The following is a 22,913-nucleotide window of genomic DNA, read 5'->3' as shown; positions in this document are numbered from 1 at the left end:
TTTTCTGTCAAATGTGTTGTATAACATGATGTTTTGGTGCTTAATTTGTAAAATCATAACCTAATTTGATGTTTAATAGGCTTTTCCTTAACCCCTCCTTATTATCCAACATATTTGCTTATTTATTTATTTCCAGCATTTATAGCCTGCCCTTCTCACTCATGTGGACTCAGGGCGGCTTACAACAGTTGGCAACATTTAATGCCAAGAACATAATAATAAAACAAAAACAGTACATATAATCAATTAAAACTATAAAAAATACATCATTAAAATACATTATAACAATGTTCCAATGTTCTGCCGGCCCGTTTATGTTGGATAAGTGAGACTCTACTGTAGGTTGCTTTTTGAGGCCTCTCCTTTGCGTTTTGTTCCACTTGAGGTGTTGTCCAAGTAGTTCATACTTTTGCTTTGTTTTGTGAAGAAGAATGTTGTATCTAAGCTCATTCAGTGAGCAGACTCTTGGGTTTTGAATTTTGGGATTCAGTGTTCTTTCTGTCTTTCTCTATACAATTTTTCTGTCTTCAGCATGCCTTATGGTCAGCGTCCAATGCGAGATCGGGAGCGGGGAAGTCTAAGCAACATTAATCTCACAGTGAGACGGAATCTGAATGTTCCAGACCGGAGTGTTTCTAGAGGTCCTGCTGGCAAGAAAGCCTGGTTTAAAGTCACGGTGAGTCACAGCTGCGAAGAATACGTAAACGGAATTAATGATAGGTGGTGATAAAGAATGCAACCAAATGTATTTTAAAAAAATCAATAATAATAATAATAATAATAATAAATCTTTATTATTTATTCATTTATTTATTTATTTACAGCATTTATATTCCGCCCTTCTCACCCCGAAGGGGACTCAGGGCGGATCACATTACACATATAGGCAAACATTCAACATAGAACAAAGACAAACAAACATAGGCTCCGATCGGGGCTCGAACTCATGACCTCCTGGTCAGAGTGATTCATTGCAGTTAATTGCACTGGCTTGCTCTCCCGCCTGCGCCACAGCCCGGGGCCGCTTTTATATTTATATTTATTTTATTTTATATCCCGCTTCTCTCCTTCACAGGACCTGAAGCAGCTTACAACATATTAAAACCACATTTATTTATTTATGATACTTTTACCCCGCCTTTCTCACTCTGGAGGGGACTCAAGGCGGCTTCACAATGTGGCAATAATTCAATGCCTTTAAAAACCAAGTACAAAAACAATAATAAAACATTAAAACACAGTTAAAACAATTAACATTGGTTGACCTTGGCATCAGAGACTTATAGTTCAGAGAATACTGACTCCATCAGATAAGGGATCTTGACCACGCTTGGCGCACAGACCCAATATGGCCAAGTATTTGAGGTTCGAAGAGAGTTGACCCTGGAATATGGGAGTTGTAGTTCACCCTTTTCAAATAACTCAAGCACCATAGGGTACCCAAGCTAGTAAAAAAGAAGAGGAGATAAAATCAGACATAAAGCTATTGCATTAAAATATATTAAGATGAGTCATACTTTTAAAAAATATTGTAAAAAAGGATAAAACATAATAATACTAAATATTTACTTCTATTTTAATGTTTGCATATTTTTAGGTTTGAAATTCCATCGTGTTGATTTTACTGTGAGCCGCTTTTGAGTCTCTTATTTTAGAGAGAATAAGTGGGATACTAATACTACTAATAATAAAATTATTAATAAGATATTAATACTATTAATAATAAAATTAATAATAATAAGAAGAGATGGGGCCACCCTTGAAAAATGCCTTCAATGAGTTGCTGCCAAATATGGCATAGGTTTTAGCTGACTGAGGAAAGAACCTCTCTGGAATTCCTCGAAACTAGGGCAAACTGCAAAAGGAAAACACTTTCCTTTGGGTAATCTGATTCCAAGACCTTATGGGCTTTATAGGTCACGACAATCACTTTTGATTAAGGCTCAGAAACAAACCAGGTGTTCTAACAAAAGAGTCATGTGCTTCCTGGACAATGAAATCTGGCAGAAAGGCGGTAGTTGGACTTTAAAAATTAGGCTCAGTGGAACAATGTGACCTTGTAATGCTGTTTTCTTTGTTCCTTTTGCCCACTTCTTTTGTTGGGAATTATAAATCTGAAAGATTAAAGATTGGCGAGATGTATGTACTCGGATTTTGCTTAGACTGTTCCGGGTTTAAGGTTGGACCTTTCACGTTACGTCCCTTCCTTATATTTAAAAAATATGTTGCCAGTGGGCTAAGAACTATAAACTGCTTTTCTTTAACATCTCATTATTGCTGATGTAGGTGTGCCAGCCTTAATAGGATAATTTATTTTTCAGATTCCCTATGGAAGAAAATATGAGAAGGCTTGGCTGATTAGTGCAATTCAGAATATATGCAGCGTTCCTTTCACTCCTGTAGAGGTAAGATCCTATTTCCTTGCTTCGTATAATGATTCCTAATTTTATATAATAATAATAATAATAATAATAATAATAATAATAATAATAATAATAATAATAATAAAACTTTATTTATATACTGCCCTATCTCCTCAGGGGACTCAGGGCGGTTTCCAACATGATTAAAACAATACAATACACATAATAAAAACAGAACCATACAACAATTTAAAAATAATACAAGTAATAAACATAAATATAAAGCATACAATCCAACAATGAAAAATAAAACTAGTAGCAATACTCCAATTTTGTTGCCTTGAAACCACACCATTTGATGGCTCTAGATCCAACACAACTGGACAGAGGTAGAAGCTACTCTTCCTGCTGTTTCTTTTTCTTGAATAAAGTAGCTCTGTCTTGATAACAGGTTTTTATCTCCCTCCACAGCTTCACTATTCCAGCAATCGAGTATTATTTCACGTGGAGGACGTTGCTGTAGCCAATGCACTCAGGCAGGTGTCCCGGAAGATTGTGGCACCCGATGGCTACAAGGTTTGTATGGCTGTCCTGAGCAGAGTCTTCTTGGCTGGCTTCCCTCGCGAGGTCTCTTCCCCGTAACCTCAAATTGTCCATTGTTTCAGGTGGTGATACTCGCAAACCCATGCCTTCCACCCGTAACTGTCCAACGTGAACTGAAACCAGAGGAGATCGAGCAATTGAAGGTGAGTAGAAGGTGATGGAGAGCTTACTCGAGTGTAAGCCAAGGCACCTAATTTTACCACAAAAAACTGGGAAAATATTGACTCCAGTATAAGCTGAGGGTGGTAAATTTCAGAAATAAAAATAGATACCAATAAAATTACATTAATTGAGGCATCAGTAGGTTAAATGTTTTTGAATCTTTACATCAAACTGTAATTTAAAAATGAGTGTCCAACTCTGATTAAATCATTCTTCTCATCTTCTTCAATCTAAATGTGCTTATGTATCCTTTTAATAATCATAGAGTGAAATAATAAATGTAATAATAATAATACAGTAGAGTCTCACTTATTCAAGCCTCGCTTATCCAATGTTCTGGATTATCCAATGCATTTTTGTAGTCAATGTTTTCAATACATCGTGATATTTTGGTGCTAAATTTGTAAATACAGTAATTACTACATAGCGTTACTGCGTATTGAACTACTTTTTCTGTCAAATTTGTTGTAAAACATGATGTTTTGGTGCTTCATTTGTAAAATCATAATCTAACTTGATGTTTAATAGGCTTTTCCTTAATCTCTCCTTATTATCCAACATACTCGCTTATCCAGTATTCTGCTGGCCCATTTATGTTGGATAAGTGAGACTCTACTGTAGTAAATGCAGTAAAATAAGTGTAATAATAAATAGAGTAAAATAATAAATGTATTAATAATAATAAAAATAGAGTAAAATGTAAAAGTAACAACAATAATAGAGTAAAATAATAAATGTAACAATACTAATAATATTAGAGAAAACTAATAAACATACCATAATATACTTGAGTATAAGCCGACCTGAATATAAGCCCACCAGGACCCTCACCCAAGTATAAGCTGAGGAGGTTTTTTTTCAGTCCTAAAAATGGGCTGAAAAACTAGGCGTATACTCAAGTATATACAGTAATTTAATTTGACTGGGTACCCTTGATATGAGCTGGTCATTGACCATAATAAAAGTTTGCTACTAGTATTACTACTATTTAATTTTAGTTGTTAAGTCATCATTTGTTTTCATATGTTGGTTTATCAGTTTTCATTATGGGTGTATTGTTGTTGTGTTTGGGCATTGAGCCCCTGGTGACGCAGCGGGTTTAACCGCTGAGCTGCTGAACTTGCTGACTGAAAGGTCGGCGGTTCAAATCCAGGGAGTGGGGTGAGCTCCCCCTGTGAGCCCCAGCTTCTGCCAACCTAACAGTTCGAAAACATGCAAATGTAAGTAGAACAATAAGTACGGCTCTGGTGGGAAGGTAACAGCGCTCCATGCACTCATGCCAGTGGCCACATGACCTTGGAGATGTCTATGGACAATGCCGGCTCTTTGGCTTAGAAATGGAGTTGAGCACCAACCCCCAGACTCCGACACGACTGAACTTAATGTCAGGGGAAAACCTTTACTTTTTGGGCATTGAATGTTTGCCTTTTATATTTGGAATATGCCCTGAATTCCTCTGGGGAGATAGTGCAGACTATAAATAAGGTTTTTTAAAATTATTATTATTATTATTATTATTATTATTATTATACAAAGTCACAATATGACACAGAAATGAGATATATATATGCTGGATTTCGTATCACAAAATCACAAGTCAAACACTTCCTAAGTGTTTAGGACTCTGTGATGTATTATTATTGTTATTATTATTATTACTTTTTTAATTGAGCCATGGCAGTTAAAAGTGGTGTCGAACTGTGTTGATTTAAAGGCGTAGATACGCTCAAGGATAAAATGAGGCCTTGCCTTTCATTTGGCCTGAGGACGGAGGAGTGTTTTCCTGCCGTATTTTCTGTCCCATATTTCTGATGAAGTTTTCTTACTGACTTTCAGGTTTGCATGAGTAAAAGATACAATGGTTCCCAGCAGGCTTTGGACCTGAAAAATATTCATGCAGATTCGGGTGAGCTATACTAACTATATTCTTCATTTAATTGATGGGGCTTGCTTCCTTTCTGTTTTCCTGAAGATTATACTTGATGATGTATTAATTTATTGTTATGTTTAGAATGCATTTTATATTGTTTGTATTTTGATGGGCTTAGTCTCCCATGTGAGCCGCCCCGAGTCCCCTCGGGGAGATGGGAGCAGGATATAAAAATAAAGTTGTTGTTGTTGTTATTATTATTATTATTATTGACACAAAGACATAGTTTGACACAGCAAACGAGATATATATGCTGGATTTTGTATCACAGAATCACAAGGACTGTGTGATGTATTATTATTATTATTATTATTATTATTATTATTATTATTATTAGAATTTAGATTGGGATTGAAAACAAAGTGGGTTTTCTCCTATATTTTGTTGTTGTGGGATCCAAAACTTCCTGTCAAGCCACTGATGTTCCCATTCTCTGACTAAATTAAAAAGTCTAAGGCCTAAACAAAATCATCCGAATTTTTGTAGCAAAGTTCTGGGCCCGACCTCCTATTTGAAGAAGGTATCTCTGTCTGTGATGGGATTCAGGGGCATACAAGAAAAATAATTAGGACTATTTTGGTTTTTTTTTTCAGATCTGGTAGCACAAAATATTGACATGGTATTGAATCGCAGAACCTGCATGCAAGCTGTGCTGCAGATCATTCAAGACAACATCCCTGAGGTCAGTTGTTTTTCTTCCTCCTTATAGTGTGCTATGCTAATAATATATTGTATGTACATATAACTTGTAAGCTGCCCTGAATCCCCTTCAGAGTGAGAAGGGCAGAATACAAATACTGTAAATAAATAAATTGGGCAACTGCAATTTCAACTTCAAAAAAACCACCATCCTCTGCTAGCCCAATATATTTTTGTAGTTGCAAGTCTTTGTCCTTGGCAGTCTAAAGACATAGTTCTTTAGTCTAACAGCTGAGTTACCTGTGTGCCATTACAGGATTGTATGTTGTGTATTTATGTTTATTACTTCTATTAATTTTAAATGGTTGTATGGTTCTGTTTTTGTGAAACAGCTGAAGACATGGCTATTTCAGTGTGCATTTGATTAATTCACCAACATGATAGACCCTTTCACCGAGACATTACTTCTTAGCACTTTAATCCCTACCTTACCTTATCCCATATTATCCCAGCTGACTTTCTGACATTTGTTTATACACTTTATTAAAGCTTTGAATATTGTGTTTTATATGCCCTTTTATCTCCAGTGGCTGATGCTGTATTATTACTAATTTGTTCTGATTTTATGTGTTTTATTGTATTTTTAAAATGTTTAAATTGTATATTTTATTTGATTTATGTTATTACTATTTTTGTTTCGATATTCGTTATAATTGCTTTATTCTGTTTTGTTTTGGGCATCATCCCATGTTAGCCGCCCCGAGTCCCTTTGGGGAGATGGTGGTGGGATGGAATACTAATAATTCTTGTTATTACAGTAGAGTCTCACTTATCCAACACTCGATTACCCAACATTCTGGATTATCCAACGCATTTTTGTAGTCGATGTTTTCAATAAATCATGATATTTTGGTGCTAATTTTTAAATACAGTAATTACTACATAGCATTATTTCATATTGAACTACCTTTTCTGTCAAATTTGTTGTAAACATGATGTTTTGGTGCTTAATTTGTAAAATCATAACCTAATTTGATGTTTAATAGGCTTTTCCTTAATCCCTCCTTATTATCCAACATATTTGCTTATCCTATGTTCTGCCAGCCCGTTTATGTTAGATAAGTGAGACTCTATTATTATGATTATTATGTGTATTGTTTTGTTTTTATCATGTTGGAAACCGCCCTGAGTCCCCTAAGGAGATAGGGCGGTATATAAATAAATATTATTTATTTTATATTATTATTATTATTATTATTATACAATTTAACACTGAAAAATATGCGAAAATTAGAATTATTATTATGTTTTCCTCTCCTTTTCTAGCTCCTTTCTCTGAACTTGAGTGAGAACAAGCTCTATCGGCTGGATGATATGGCTGACTTGCCCCAGAAGGCTCCCAACCTGAAGATCCTCAATTTATCTCACAACCAAGTGAGCATTGATATTTTCACCAGTTGGGATTAATTCTTTTGTTTTGTCGTATTTTCTTTTCATCCAGTCCTTACCTTGCTCTTTTTTTTCCCTTTCAAGTTGAAGACGGACCGCGAGCTGGACAAATTCAAGGCCTTGAAGCTTGAAGAGCTGTGGCTGGATAGCAACCCGCTGTGCGATAATTTCCGGGACCAGTCCACCTACATCAGGTGAGCAACAGTTCAAGACGCCCCTCGCCGAGTGAAGCGACACACTCCTTGCGCATTGGACCCCATTTTATTCAGATGTGCCAGATAATTATAATCATAGAATTGGAGCCATCCTGTCTGAATTACAGGGAAACACAATTAAAATGACTCCTGACAGATGGCCATCCAGCCTTTGTTTACATGTTGTAGGATGGCCTCCCACCTAGCTGTGCTGGGTCGGTTGATTTGTTTGCCATCTGCTTTGTGCCATGGCAACATCTTCCGGAGCTTGCCCAAAATTATATTCTGGATTCTGATTTGTGATGCTTGTGACCATGCTTTTTATTTTAGCTGGACCAAAATACTTCCCCAACCCTTCCTTTCCCTGGTATTTACATTGTGAAGTTATTAGCTGATTTTTTTCTCAAGTGAGACCTCCCATATACCACCATCCCACTGCCTAGTATGTCCTTGCTTTTCGTTTCTTCGTATCTTTCTGATCTTGTTGTTTATTTCTCTTGCTATTTCCTTTCTTTCTCTTCTCTGCCTTCGGGACCTCGGGATGTACAGTCTCTTCCATCCTTTTCCGTTCCCCTTTATACACTACTGTCCCTTCCAATCGAACCTGCCATGCTCTACCAGCTTTCTAATTCGTGCCGTACCGGGAGAATATTATATTACCGGTACCCAGAGGCACACAAAGCATATATTTTGGAACCTGACTTAACCTGGGAAAAAAATAAAAACACGTGGCGGTACCTTTGGACGATGTCGTTGGCCCTTACAGATGGCTGGTTAGTCGATGACGGGTAAGATTCCTTGCGGGAGGAACAACCTAAGACAGGCACAGTCACATGGCGGCCAAAGCAACCCTTCTGTCTCCGGGGAAGATGGCAGACGAGGCACAGGCATCATCTCGTTGATACGACTCTCTTGGACAGTCCCAGGGCTGTTCCCAAAGAGGCAATGTTTTGATTCTCGAGGAGCAAAGACGGTGCTAACGCTGCAGCAGTAGCAGAAATACGGTTGCGTGCAAAATCCTCTTTTCTCTCCACTTTTATATATGCTTGAGGTCTGGTCGGATTGGACAGACCGGCATGGCTTGTATCTCTGGAGGATGAGTGTAAGAGGGGTAACGCCAAGGATGGATGAGACTGTGCAGTCCATACACAGGGGTTTCCAGGCCTTTTTGTTTGTTTATTTCTCCATTTCCAGGCCTTTTTGTTCGTTTATTTCTTCATTTCCAGGCCTTTTTGTTTGTTTATTTCTCCATTTCCAGGCCTTTTTGTTTGTTGATTTCTCCCATTTCTGGTGTCCCCCGCTTCTCACCCCAACTGTCTTCTACGTTGGTTCATTTATTAGATTTGTTGGGTAGTTTCGAGAGAGAAAAAATTAAAAATGTAAACCAACATCTCGCAGAAGCAACTTGTGCATAGCAGTAGAGAAAATAAGCTTCGGCGACTTACAGGAGATGAGTCAAGCGCTAAAAGGTATCAAAGATGATTGCAAGATAGGAAAGTAAGATAGGAAAGATGACTCACTGGAGACATCTTGTCTCTCTCCATGCTCACAGGAGAACAATAAAAACTGGAGGAGTTGGGGACTTGCCATGTGCGTGTCCCTGAGAAGGATCAGTCTGACAAAGAAGGTGATAGGCAGACAAAGAGGGCAATGCGGGATGGCCTTTTCCCTGCCAGCGAACCCATCTGCCTATATTTCCTCGATGAGGACTATAAACTTGTGCAGAATGTGGTTGAGTTTCCACAAGATTTAGGCCTTGAGGCAGGGATACCCCCAAAGCTATTTTAAGTACCAGGAAGTTGGCTCAGCCATCTTTATTTCCCCTTCCCTTCCCCTCTTTGGAGCACTTCCTGTAAGTGAGCCGTGTCGGTGAGTATGAGCTCAGGTAAGTGCAGAGGGAGCCTTCCAGGAGTGTGGCCTTGCCACACATCTACATCTCATACTTGTGTGCAGAAGGCAAGATTTGGAGCCGTTGTTTTTTACGCTCACTGCTATTTTCCGCTCTGCTCCAAAGCTGTATTGTGTTAAGATGACCAATAATAATAATAATAATAATAATAATAATAATAATAATAATAATAAACTCAGCCGCTATCAGGACCTCAAGATTGAACTTCAAAGACTCTGGCAGAAATCAGTGCAGGTGGTCCCAATGGTGATGGGCACATTGGGTGCCGTGCCAAAAGATCTCAGCCGGCATTTGGAAACAATAGGCATTGACAAAATTACGATCTGCCAACTGCAAAAGGCCACCCTACTGGGATCTGCACGCATCATCTGAAAATACATCACACAGTCGTAGACACTTGGGAAGTGTTTGACTTGTGATTTTGTGATACGACATCCAGCATATCTATCTTGTTTGCTGTATCATAATAAAATAATCATAATAATAATATCACACAGTCCTAGACACTTGGGAAGTGTTCGACGTGTGATTTTGTGATACAAAATCCAGCATATAGATCTCATTGGTTGTGTCATACTCTGCCTTTGTGTCAATAATAATAATAATATAGTTTATTTATATCTCGTCCCTTCTTACCAAGGGACTCAGGGCAGCTTACAACATAAATAATATTACAAGTGGAATACAATAAAATACATAAAATAAACAATAACACATCCATTAAATACAAAATACAGCAGAGTCACGTATCGGAGCAGAGCCGTAATAATAAAAATGATCATATATCCGGAACGACCTGGCCAATGTAATAATAATAATAATAATATAATAATAAATAAATAAATAATGTGATTTGTGATACGAAATCCAGCATATATATCTCGTTTGCTGTGTCATACTGTGTCCTTGTGTCAATAATAATAATAATAATAATAATTTTATTCTTGTACTCTGCCAATGTAAGGAAAAGCGCCTTAATATTTCCCTGTAAGAAGATCAGATTGGATTATCCACAAGAAAGACTGCTATCTTTCATATGACTGATCTTCCAACTAGATTGTATGTGTTAATTTCAATAATAATAATAATAATAATAATAATAATAATAATTTTATTCTTGAACCCTGCCAATGTAAGGAAAAGCGCCTTAATATTTCCCTGTAAGAAGATCAGATTCCATTATCCACAAGAAAGACTGCTATCTTTCATATGACTGATCTTCCAACTAGATTGTATGTGTTAATTTCAATAATAATAATTTTATTTTTGTACCCTGCCAATTTAAGGAAAAGTGCCTTAATATTTCCCTATAAGAAGATCAGATTCCATTATCCACAAGAAAGACTGCTATCTTTCATATGACTGATCTTCCAACTAGATTGTATGTGTTAATTTCAATATAAATAATAATAATAATTTTATTCTTGAACCCTGCCAATGTAAGGAAAAGCGCCTTAATATTTCCCTGTAAGAAGATCAGATTCCGTTATCCACAAGAAAGACTGCTATCTTTCATATGACTGATCTTCCAACTAGATTGTATGTGTTAATTTCAATATAAATAATAATAATACTTTATTTATACCCCACTCCATCTCCCTACACTGGGACAATCCCAAAACAGTATTACATCAATAGCGGTGTGAACATTCAAAGAGGCCAAATTTAATGCCGTTTGTTCCAAAACCAATACACGCTGCTTATCTTGTGTATGTAAATTTCCTTGGCTTCGAAGGAAGCATATAATGTTTTATTTTAATGGGGCTTTCATCGAAAGACTGATGAGTAAAGCCACAATTCCCTATGCTTTTCCTTACTCATTAAGTGGGATGTAAAATTTCCGTTTATCGCATTTCAGATCCCACGTTTTGTGTTAGAATCCAAGCAGCGAGGTGCCGTGACGTTTAACCTCTGGGCACACAAGACAATAAATATAGACACTCGTCTTGAGAGCAATGCTAATTTCACTATCATAATTTTAAGGGGCAGAAGGCAGGCTGTCAACCTTAGAGGGAAGTACGAATGCCCGGGTTCGTAGCAGAGATGGGGCTGAGTTAGGGGGTAGGCAGTGCCCTTGGCACACAAAACTCGTTTCACTTCTTTCCCCTTTCTGGCAGCGCCATCCGAGAGCGGTTCCCGAAGCTCCTGAGACTGGTGAGTTTTTAAAAAAAATTTTTTTTATTATTATTTCTTCATACAGATAACAAAACAATACACTGCAAACCTTTGCTATCTAAATGATAACACAAAAACTGATTACAAACTTTATGGCTGGGATGCAGGTTCCAATTGTGATTCCCTTTACCATATATCTTAATTAATTACCCCTTTAAACCCCCCATCCCACCCTCTTCCAACCCCCCTCCCACCCCCATCTGGGTTACTTGAATCAATACATTGATTTAATTGTCTGGAAGGCCTGATTTAAAGTTTTGTACCTATCTTTTCCTTCCGTTTTGTCGATTAAACAAGACCATTTCCTATGCCAATCTTGTCTTGACTGAATATTCAAATATTTGTTTTTCTTTTCATGGATGAAATCATTAATTAAATATTCAGAGAGATACGACCACCAGGTTTTCAGGTCCCACTTTGTTTTATCTTTCCACCCTCTGGCAATTGTGGCATGAATAGTGGCTATCATAAATTTTAATATATCTGACCATTGGTTGTTCCCCTCCTTTACCTCTATGTTAAGGGACAAAAATCGAGCTTTATCCCAATATAACTTTTGCTCTATTATTTCCTCTATTACTGCTCTAATAGTATTATAGTATTTTTGGATTTCAGAGCAGTCCCACCACATGTGGGAAAAGGTACCAATTTCCCCGCATTTATGCCAGCATTTGTTAGAAATGTTTTTCCTAATGTGAGCCAATTGATAAGGGGTCCTGTACCATTTTGAGATAATTTTCTTTTGTGTTTCTTTTATTTTTATATGTTTAATTTTTTGGGTTTTATCGATCCAGGAGTTTATTAAGTGTTCATTGAAGTTTATATCCTGTTTCCAGGCCTCTACTAAAGTATGTTTTGTATTATAGGATAAGGCTATTAATTCCTTATATATTTCCCCTATAATGCCTTTCTCTTTTTCTATTTTCCAGCCAATTATTCTATCCATTGGGGCATCTAGTGTTTCTTTCTTTTTTATTTCATGTGCTCTTTGTGACAGGCCTACCCAAGCTAACCAATACTTTAACCCGCATTTGTCCTTTATCTTATCCCATTTTTTAATATCTCCATTAGGTTCCAAGAGGTCTCCTACCTTATTTACTCCATTCTCTTTCAGGGACCTGATTAAATTCTTAAATGTTTTATCTTTGTTTTCCAGGGTTTCTAGCGGAAAGGGATCTATTTTATTTATTTGTAATTTATTTTGCCATCTTTTCCAAACCTGCAGTGTTGAGAGAAGGGGGCCATCTCTTAACTTTTTAAGCTCTTTTTTTATCAATTTTTTCTTGAGCTGAGCCAAGTTGAGTTGAGCCACAGAGAGATTTTCAAGTTTGATATTGAACTCTTTTTGGTGTGTTTGACATCTCAGCCTGCTTTTCGTTTCATAGGATGGCCACGAACTCCCCCCTCCGATCACGTTCGATGTCGAAACGCCGACCACGCTCCCTCCAACCAAGGTACGGCAATGAAGGGCGGAGGGGAGGAAGAAAGGGCAGGTGGTATGTGTTCCAGCATTATTTATTTCAGGGGCCCCCAATTTTTTTAAGCAGAGGGCCGATTCACAATCCCGCAGATTGTTGGGGGGCCGGACTAGGATGAAATAGTAAAAAATTAGGATTGTTGTTGTTGTGTGCCTTCAAGTTATTTCAGACGTAGTTCAACCCTAAGTCTAAAGTTTAAGACAGAGGCCAGGTATGTGACCTTGGAGGGCCTTAGTTTGGGGACCCCTGATCTAGAAGGTCTCATAAGACCATAGGTAAGCAAAGAGACCTCCAAAGACCAACTAGATGGTCTCATAAGACCATAGGTAAGGAAAGGGACCCTCAAAGGCCATCTAGATGATCCCATCAGGCCATCGGAAGACCATAGATAAGGAAAGGGACCTCAAAGACCATCTCGATGGTTTCATAAGACCATAGATAAGGAAAGGAACCCTCAAACACCATCTAGATGGTCTCATAAGACCATAGATAAGGAAAGGGACCCTCAAAGGCCATCTTAGACGGTCTCATAAGACCATAGGTAAAGAAAGGGACCCTCAAAGGCCATCTAGACGGTCTTAAAGGACCATAGGTAAAGAAAGGGACCTCCAAAATCCATCTAGACGATCTCGTAAGGCCATAAGTAAGCAAAGAGACCAGGTAGACTTAGGCCAATCCTAAGTCTAAAGTTTAGGACAGGGGCCAGGTCAATGACCATGGAGGGCTGCATCCGGCCCACGGGCCTTAGTTTGGGGACCCCTGATTTATTTATTTACATTTATTTATATTCCGCCCTTCTCACCCCGAAGGGTACTCAGGGCAGATCACAATGTACACATACATGGCAAACATTCAATGCCATATGACATACAGACAGAGACAGAAACAAAAACGCAGAGGTAATTTAACATTTTCAAGCTTCCGGCTTCATGAGGGTATGCTCAATTCCAGCCACAGGGGGAGCTGCTGCTGCATCATCCACTGTGACACCGAGTCCTTGATGGATTACTTCCTCATTCTTCTGCATGTTGCTGGACAATTTTTATGGTGTCTTAAATTAATTAGATTAGCCTCCTCGCATAAACGGTACCTAAATTTCCTATTTGATAGATGCAACTACAGTAGACTCACTTATCCAACATAAATGGACCGGCAGAATGTTGGATAAGCGAATATGTTGGATAATAAGGAGGGATTAAGGAAAAGCCTATTAAACCTCAAATTAGGTTATGATTTTACAAATTAAGCACCAAAACATCATGTTCTACAACAAATTTGACAGAAAAAGTAGTTCAGTACGCAGTCATGTTATGTAGTAGTTACTGTATTTACGAATTTAGCACCAAAATATCACAATGTGTTGAAAACATTGACTACAAAAATGCGTTAGATAATCCAGAACCTTGGATAAGCAAGTGTTGGATAAGTGAGACTCTACTGTATCTTTCGGGTTGTTTAGGTCAACAACGAACTAGGCTGTTTTTAATGGTCGGGTGCTCAATCCAACCCGGGCTAGCTCATGACCTCTTAGTCAGTAGTGATTTATTGCAGCTGGCTACTAACCTTTATCTAGACTATTCAAAATGTTTTTGTCTATTTATACAATACATACCTGGCTTGGTTGTTTTGTTTCACATAGTTTCACTAGTAGACATCAACATTAGCCTCTCTGCATGGTCTAGACCAGGGCTTTAATAATAATAAATAATAATACTTTATTTTTCTATCCCGACACCATCTCCCTGAAGGGACTTGGGGCGGCTAACATGGGGCCAAGCCCAAAACAGAAACAAAATATGACAAGTTAAAACCATTATCAATGACTCTGTTTGCTGTGTGCCACCACCCTTTGGGTGTGGTTTGTGGTCTGTGGACCAGTTTAACAGTTGGCTCCTCTTTTTCTTTCTTCCTACCCAGGGCAGTTATTTTTGCTCTGAAGGCTTGAAAGTGCTCATTGGGCAGTTTCTGCAGCAGTAAGTATCCAAACGTTAATCTCGGTTTTAAAATAACAGAACTCTTTGCATGCTCTGTAGCAATGGTGGCCATCTTCACAATTCTTTAATAGGATTCTAATTGAAGTATTGAGTCTGTATCCTTTTTAAAACTACCGTATATACTCGAGTATAAGCCGACCCGAATATAAGCCAAGGCACCTAATTTTACCACAAAAAAAACTGGGAAAACATTGACTCCAGTATAAGCCGAGATACCAATAAAATTACATTAATTGAGGCATCAGTCGTTTTTGAAACTTTACATCACACTAATTTAAGATATAAGTGGTCAAGTCTGATTAAATCGTTATTTTCATCTTCTTCAATGTAAATGTGCTTACGTATCCTTTTAATAATAATAGAGTGAAATAATACATGTAATAATAATAATAATAAATGCAGTAAAATAATAAATGTGTTAATAATGATAAAAATAGAGTAAAATAAATGTAAAAGTAACAACAATAATAGAGTAAAATAATAAATGTAATAATAATAATTAATAGAGTAAAATAATAAATGTTACAATACCAATAATAATATATACCATATATACTTGAGTATAAGCCGACCTGAATATAAGCCCACCAGGACCCTCACCCGAGTATAAGCCGAGGAGGTTTTTGTTTTTTTTCAGTCCTAAAAAAGGCCTGAAAAACTAGGCTTATACTCGAGTATATACATTAAGTCTGTTCTCCCTCAAATACAGGTATTACGCCATCTATGACTCTGGGGACCGGCAAGGGCTACTGGATGCCTATCACGATGGAGCGTGCTGTTCCTTAAGTATCCCCTACGCAGTTCAGAACCCAGCCAGGTACGTTGCTGCTTTGGAGCTCTCTTCTCTTGCTTTCGGACAATAATAATAATAATAATAATAATAATAATAATAGAAAACTCATGACCATTCATCATTCACTGCATCCTCGCAGTGGCTATATCTGCCTAGAAGATCAGGGGGCAGAGGACTCTTACAAGTAAAACAAGCAGTCAAAGAAGAAGAACAGGCCCTGGCAGAATATGGAAAGCAAAGTGAAGAACCTGCTTTGATTGAAGTCAGAAATCAGAAACTCCTCAAAGCACAGCAGACAAAAAAACAGTACAAGAAAGCCACACTACAAACTAGAGCTGACAGCTGGCACAACAAAACATTGCATGGAAAGTTCCTTGACAAAATTGAAGGAAAAGCTGACAAGGAGAAGACCTGGCTCTGGCTCACGAATGGGACCCTGAAGAAGGAGACAGAAGGCCTGATCCTTGCAGCCCAGGAGCAAGACATCAGAACAAAGGCAATTCAGGCCAAGATCGAAAAATCAGCTGATGATCCAAAATGCAGACTGTGCAAGGAAGCTGACGAAACCATTGATCACATCCACAGCTGCTGTAAGAAAATTGCACAGACAGACTACAAACAGAGGCACAACTATGTGGCCCAAATGATTCATTGGAACTTATGCCTCAAATACCACCTCCCAGCAGCAAAGAAGTGGTGGGATCACAAACCTGCAAAAGTATTGGAGAATGAGCATGCAAAAATACTGTGGGACTTCCGAATCCAGACTGACAAAGTTCTGGAACACAACACACCAGACATCACAGTTGTGGAAAAGAAAAAGGTTTGGATCATTGATATCGCCATCCCAGGTGACAGTCGCATTGACGGAAAACAACAGGAAAAACTCAGCCGCTCTCAGGACCTCAAGATTGAACTTCAAAGACTCTGGCAGAAACCAGTGCAGGTGGTCCCGGTGGTGATGGGCACATTGGGTGCCGTCCCAAAAGATCTCAGCCGGCATTTGGAAACAATAGACATTGACAAAATTACGATCTGCCAACTGCAAAAGGCCACCCTGCTGGGATCTGCGCGCATCATCCGAAAATACATCACACAGTCCTAGACACTTGGGAAGTGTTTGACTTGTGATTTTGTGATATGAAATCCAGCATATCTATCTTGTTTGCTGTGTCATAATAAATAATAATAATAATAATTTTATTCTTATATCCCGCCCCATCTCCCCGGAGGGACTCGGGGCGGCTTACATGGGGCCATGCCCAGACACGACAGCACAAGTCAGATAAAACATTAAACCGAGCAGTAAAACTTCAACATGATTAGAAACAGTCATAAAAGTCAATATACACAATAATATTAAAATCCCGATTTGGGTCAAAAGATCCAGGCCAAGGTGCAAAGCAATATCAAGTTATCAGGGAGGGATAATTATACAGCAGGTGTAATACTTAAAGTGCTGAATGAATCCTAAAAACCATCCAGAGGGTCTACTGCGTAATAGGTAAATAACATGATCCCACAAGGATCAGTCAACAAAGGCCTATCTATCTGTATCTCCATCTTCTATCTCCTGGTGGTTTTCCATTCAGACAACTAGTCATTACATATAGTTCCCATTTTTGTATTCTTGTGTCTGTGTATTTCTGTAACAGGTTTCCTGTACCCCTACAGAAAAAAAGCATGTGGAATTTTTCTACCTTTGTGAACTAGGAAAAGTTTCACCTGTGTATTTTAGGCTCAGAGGTTTGGTATGGTTTGCAACCAAAGGTCTGGGAACCCGGGTTTTTTCTCCTCAAGTGAAATGCTGAGGTTGTGCTTTGTCTCCAGGAGCAGTTTGGTCGAATACTTCAAGAGCAGCAGAAATGTGAAGAAACTGAAGGATCCCAGTAAGCAATAGAGAATGACGGCTCAGTGGTTTGGGGCAAGAAAAGTGGGCTAGCAATAAGAGTCTTGGGATATAAACAGCGCTTCCTCTCCTCTTTTTTTACCCTGCAGCCATGCGCTTCAGGCTTCTCAAGCACACCAAGTTGAACGTGGTGGCCTTCCTCAGCGAGCTTCCCAAGACGCAGCACGATATCAATTCCTTTGTGGTGGACGTCTGTGCCCAGACGGTGAGTGAGGAGAGGAAGAACTCTCCAAATACATCAGGAACAGTTACAATCAGTAATTAATGTAATAGGCTCCCAATTGTCCTTTATATGCTCTGAAACACTGGGAATTCTGCAGTGAGAAGAATTGAATTCTGCACAAAAGAATTCCTTTGTATACAGCTCCCTCATAGCACTTGTTTGTGTTTTAATTTTGACTATTTTATGATGCTATTAGCTGTGCCCTGCCACGCGTTGCTGTGGTCAATTGGAATTGCAGTGAGTAGACTTGTTGCTTGTAAGCCTGGGGGCTTTCTCTATATGGGCCTCCTTGGTTGGACTGGTTGAATGGGATGGAGTGACTGGATGGCTTCCAAAAGTGAGGGTTTTTGATGTAGGGGAAATCTTGGTTGGGCAGGTTGAAGAGGAGTGAATAGTCTTGCTGCTTGGAAGCCTGGGCGCTTTCTACTTTGTGGAATTGTTGGTTGGGCTGTGGAATAGTAATGAATAGTCTGAGTGTAGCAAGTATAAATGTTGCAATTAGTTAACTTGATTAGCATTGAATGGCCTTGGAGGTTCGAGGCATGGGTGTTTCCTGGTTGAGGGAATCCTTTTTTGGGAGGTGTTATCTGGGTGTGATTGTTTCCTGTCTGGAATTGCCCTGTCTTCTGAGTGTTGTTTTGTATTCGGTGTCCAGATTTTAGAGATGCTATTGTTCTGTTTTCTTATTTGACCAGAGTTAATTATTACATATGAGATAGAGTAATGTTATGTATTAATAAATATTACATAAGTGAAGCTTGGATAAGTGAGACTGTATTGTATTGTCTGTTTGGAGGGCAAGTGCCAATGTTGGCATTGGTGAGCTTGATTAGCACTGAATGGCCTCGCAGGTTCAGTGCCTGGCTGCTTCTTGCCTGTGAAGCTGTTTATTGTTATTGTTGTTTTGGTTTTTATTATGATTGAGGGGTAAATTGAGGGGAAGAGAAGGAGAAAGTGAAAGTAATTGAGGGAGAATTCCAGTTTTGGGGTTTTTTTAGGCCCTATGGAGGCCCCATGGAGGTTGGGGATGTCTAGTTTTGTTGTATGAACCTAGAGACGTGGATGATGGGTTCTGTTGTCAAATTTTGAGGTTGGGGGGGCCTTTAGTTTTGTTGTTTTGCCCGGTGGAGCGATGCCATTCTCCTTTTCTATATATAGATTGCTTTATATACTCGAGTATGAGGAAGCATGAGGATCTCGGACAAATGCAATTAATTATATATACGTTTTTAAGGTTTTTATAATGTGTTTTAACAATGTTATTAATGGATTTTTTCTATATTGTTTTGTTTTTGTGATTGCATTTTGGGCATTAAATTTTGCCAATTTTTGTAAGCTGCCCTGAGTCCCCTCGGGTGAGAAAGGCGGGGTATAAATGTAAATAAATAAATAAATAATAGTTTCCTTCTTCGTGGTCCCTGTGAAATGCACACAAATGGGTTACTATGGTGGCCAAAGGTGAATTTGCACCATGAGTTGCATTCACATTGATATACTTTATGTATTCATATCTGTATGTGTATATATATGTGTGTGAGTATATGTATATGTGTATATATATATATACTGTATATACTCAAGTATAGGCCTAGTTTTTCAGCCCTTTTTTTAAGACTGAAAAAGCCCCCTTGACTTATACCCGGGTGAGGGTCCTGGTTGGCTTATATTTGGGTCAGCTTATACTTGAGAATATAGGGTACATTTCTTATTTTTCTCTATTATTGTTGCTACTTACATTTATTTTACTCTATTTTATTATTATTATTAATACATTTATTATTTTATTCTGATCTTATTATTGTTGCATTTATTATTTTACTCTATTTATTGTTGCCTGTATTATTTTCCTGTATTTATTATTATTATTATTATTATTATTATCTTATTACATGTATTATTTTACTGTATTATTATTAAAAGGATACATAAGCACATTTACATTGAAGAAGATGAGAATAATGGTTTGATCAGAGTTGGACAGTCTTATCTTAAATTTGAGCTTGATGTAAATATTCAAAAACATTTAACCTACTGATGCCTCAGTTAATGTAATTTTATTGGTATCTATTTTTATTAATGTAATTTTATTGTAATCTATTTTTATTTCTGAAATTTATCACCCTCGGCTTATACTGGAGTCAATGTTTTCCCAGGTTTTTTTGTGGTAAAATTAGGTGCCCTGGCTTATACTTGGGTCAGCTTATACTCGAGTATATATGGTATTTGTGTTTTAATTTTGACTATTTTATGATGCTGTTACGTTGATTGGGCTTTTCCCCCATATAAGCTGCTCCGAATACCTTGTTGGAAATGGAGGCGGGATACAAAAATAAAGCTGCTGTTGTTATTATTATTATTATCAGGTGAACTTTATGATTGTATGTACATATAATATATTATTAGCATAGCACAATATTAGCATTATATATTACTATATTGTACTATACCACTATACTGTAGTATCATTAGTAATACTACATGTAATATAATACTAATAATAATGATGATGATGATGATGTATGATAAATTGCAGAACCTGTATTCTGATAGATAAATTCTGAAAGCCTTGTTTTGTTTTTTTAATTTCAGAGCACACTGCTGTGTTTCACACTGCATGGGGTTTTCAAGGAAGGTGCGTATATTATTTTTATATGAGAATTCTTATTGAAAGGAAGAACAATTGTAATACAGCAATAATAAAATGAAGAAATTATAAAGTTACACTTTTTAGAAAAAGGTGACTCATCTACCTTTGTAATATTATTGTAATACCTTTGTGATATTGTAATATAGCAATAATAAAAGGAAGAAATTATAAAGTTACACTTTTTAGAAAAAGGTGACTCATCTACCTTTGTAATATTATTGTAATACCTTTGTGATATTGTAATATAGCAACAATAAAAGGAAGAAATTATAAAGTTACATTTTTAGAAAAAGGTGACTCATCTACCTTTATAATATTATTGTAATACCTTTGTAATATTGCGATATAGCAATAATAAAATGAAGAAATTATAAAGTTACACTTTTTAGAAAAAGGTGACTCATCTACCTTTGTAATATTATTGTAATACCTTTGTAATATACTAATACAGCAGTAATAAAATGAAGAAATTATAAAGTTACCTTTTTTTAGAAAAAAGTGACTCATCTGCCTTTTAACTAACACTACTACAATACTGCTAAATAACAAAACAAAAACATAAACACAAAAATAAACAAATACAGAGACATACACATTTCAGAGTTTCACATTTAATGGGATTTTTGAAGAAGGTGCATATATATTTTTATACTATTTTATTGAAAAAAAAGCCTCTTAAAAATAAAGCTAAAAGTTGCCATAGCAACATGCTATGCTAATTATATATAGATAGATATATAGATATAGATATAGATAGATATAGATAGATATATATACATACACACATAAATACACATATACAATATAATATACAATAATTTATAAATATATATTGTATATACATATAATATTGATAATAATATTATAATGTAATACAATATACTAATAATACAATATAATAATATTAATTATAATTTATTTATTACATGTAATATTAATAATATTACAGTATAATGATATAGTACAATATAGTAATTAAATGCTTATATTGTGTTATGCTAATAATATATGGTATGTACATTTGATTTGTAAGCCGCTCTGAGTCCCCTTTGGGGTGAGAAGAGCGGGATATAAATGTAGTAAATAATAAATAATAAATAAATAAATAAATAAATAACATAAAAAGCTGCTGGCTTTTCCCACATTGAAAATTCTCTTCTGTCCTTTTGAATTTCTACAGTGGATGGCCGATGTCGGGATTCAGTGCGAGCCTTCACCCGTGTCTTTATCGCCGTTCCTGTTGGCCATAATGGGTAAGGGAACGCTTGAAAATCCTCCCAATTCAAGGATTGCATGACACATTTATTATTATTATTATTATTATTATTATTATTATTATTATTATTATTATTATTATTATTTTATGACACAGCAAACAAAATAGATATGCTGGATTTCGTATCACAAAATCACAAGTCGAACACTTCCCAAGTGTCTAGGACTGTGTGATGTATTTTCGGATGATGTGTGCAGATCCCAGTCGGGTGGCCTTTTGCAGTTGGCAGATTGTGATTTTGTCAATGTCTATTCTTTCCAAATGCCGGCTGAGATCTTTTGGCACGGCACCCAATGTGCCGATCACCACCGGGACCACCTGCACTGGTTTCTGCCAGAGTCTTTGAAGTTCAATCTTGAGGTCCTGATAGCGGCTGAGTTTTTCCTGTTGTTTTTCGTCAATGCGACTGTCACCTGGGATGGCGACATCCATGATCCAAACCTTTTTCTTTTCCACAACTGTGATGTCTGGTGTGTTGTGTTCCAGAACTTTGTCAGTCTGGATTCAGAAGTCCCACAGTATCTTTGCGTGCTCATTTTCCAATACTTTTGCAGGTTTGTGATCCCACCAGTTCTTTCCTGCTGGGAGGTGGTATTGAGGCATAAGTTCCAATGAATCCTTTGGGCCACATAGTTGTGCCTCTGTTGTAGTCTGTCTGTGCGATTTTCTTACAGCAGCTGAGGAGATGATCAATGGTTTCGTCGGTTTCCTTGCACAGTCTGCATTTTGGGTCATCAGCTGATTTTTCGATTTTGGCCTTAATTGTGTTTGTTCTGATGGCTTGCTCTGGGCTGCAAGGATCAGACCTTCTGTCTCCTTCTTCAGGGTCCCATTCATGAGCCAGAGCCAGGTCTTCTCCTTATTAGCTTTTCCTTCAATTTCGTCAAGGAACTTTCCATGCAATGTTTTGTTGTGCCAGCTGTCAGCTCTAGTTTGTAGTGCGGTTTTCTTGTACTGGTTTTTTGTCTGCTGTGCTTTGAAGAGTTTCTGATTTTTGACTTCAATCAAAGCAGGTTTTTCACTTTGCTTTACATCTTCTGCCAGGGCATGTTCTTCTACTTTGACTGCTTGTTTTCCTTGTAAGAGTCCTCTGCCCCCTAATCTTCTAGGCAGATATATTATTATTATTATTATTATTATTATTATTATTATTATTATTATTATTATTA

General features: G+C 37.3%; 1 protein-coding gene across 2 annotated transcripts in view; it reads left to right on the top strand.

Moving 5' to 3' along the window:
* Window positions 1-22,913, top strand: part of nxf1 (nuclear RNA export factor 1) — a 30,270-nt gene that overhangs the window by 4,346 nt on the left and 3,011 nt on the right. For both annotated transcript variants that reach the window (XM_062965470.1, XM_062965471.1), the window contains exons 3-18: window positions 532-676; window positions 2,322-2,405; window positions 2,835-2,939; window positions 3,029-3,109; window positions 4,965-5,034; window positions 5,652-5,740; window positions 7,024-7,131; window positions 7,231-7,340; window positions 11,367-11,403; window positions 12,810-12,878; window positions 14,820-14,875; window positions 15,606-15,713; window positions 17,520-17,578; window positions 17,688-17,803; window positions 20,411-20,453; window positions 21,649-21,721. In XM_062965470.1, coding sequence (XP_062821540.1) covers window positions 532-676; window positions 2,322-2,405; window positions 2,835-2,939; window positions 3,029-3,109; window positions 4,965-5,034; window positions 5,652-5,740; window positions 7,024-7,131; window positions 7,231-7,340; window positions 11,367-11,403; window positions 12,810-12,878; window positions 14,820-14,875; window positions 15,606-15,713; window positions 17,520-17,578; window positions 17,688-17,803; window positions 20,411-20,453; window positions 21,649-21,721 — 1,353 coding nt within the window. The remainder of the gene's footprint in view (window positions 1-531; window positions 677-2,321; window positions 2,406-2,834; window positions 2,940-3,028; window positions 3,110-4,964; window positions 5,035-5,651; window positions 5,741-7,023; window positions 7,132-7,230; window positions 7,341-11,366; window positions 11,404-12,809; window positions 12,879-14,819; window positions 14,876-15,605; window positions 15,714-17,519; window positions 17,579-17,687; window positions 17,804-20,410; window positions 20,454-21,648; window positions 21,722-22,913) is intronic.

This window comes from Anolis carolinensis, unplaced genomic scaffold, assembly GCF_035594765.1.
Source record: "Anolis carolinensis isolate JA03-04 unplaced genomic scaffold, rAnoCar3.1.pri scaffold_14, whole genome shotgun sequence".
In the NCBI taxonomy this organism is placed as follows: domain Eukaryota; kingdom Metazoa; phylum Chordata; class Lepidosauria; order Squamata; family Dactyloidae; genus Anolis; species Anolis carolinensis.
Note: the sequence above shows the minus strand (reverse complement) of the source record. Positions and strands in the feature narration are given on the sequence as shown.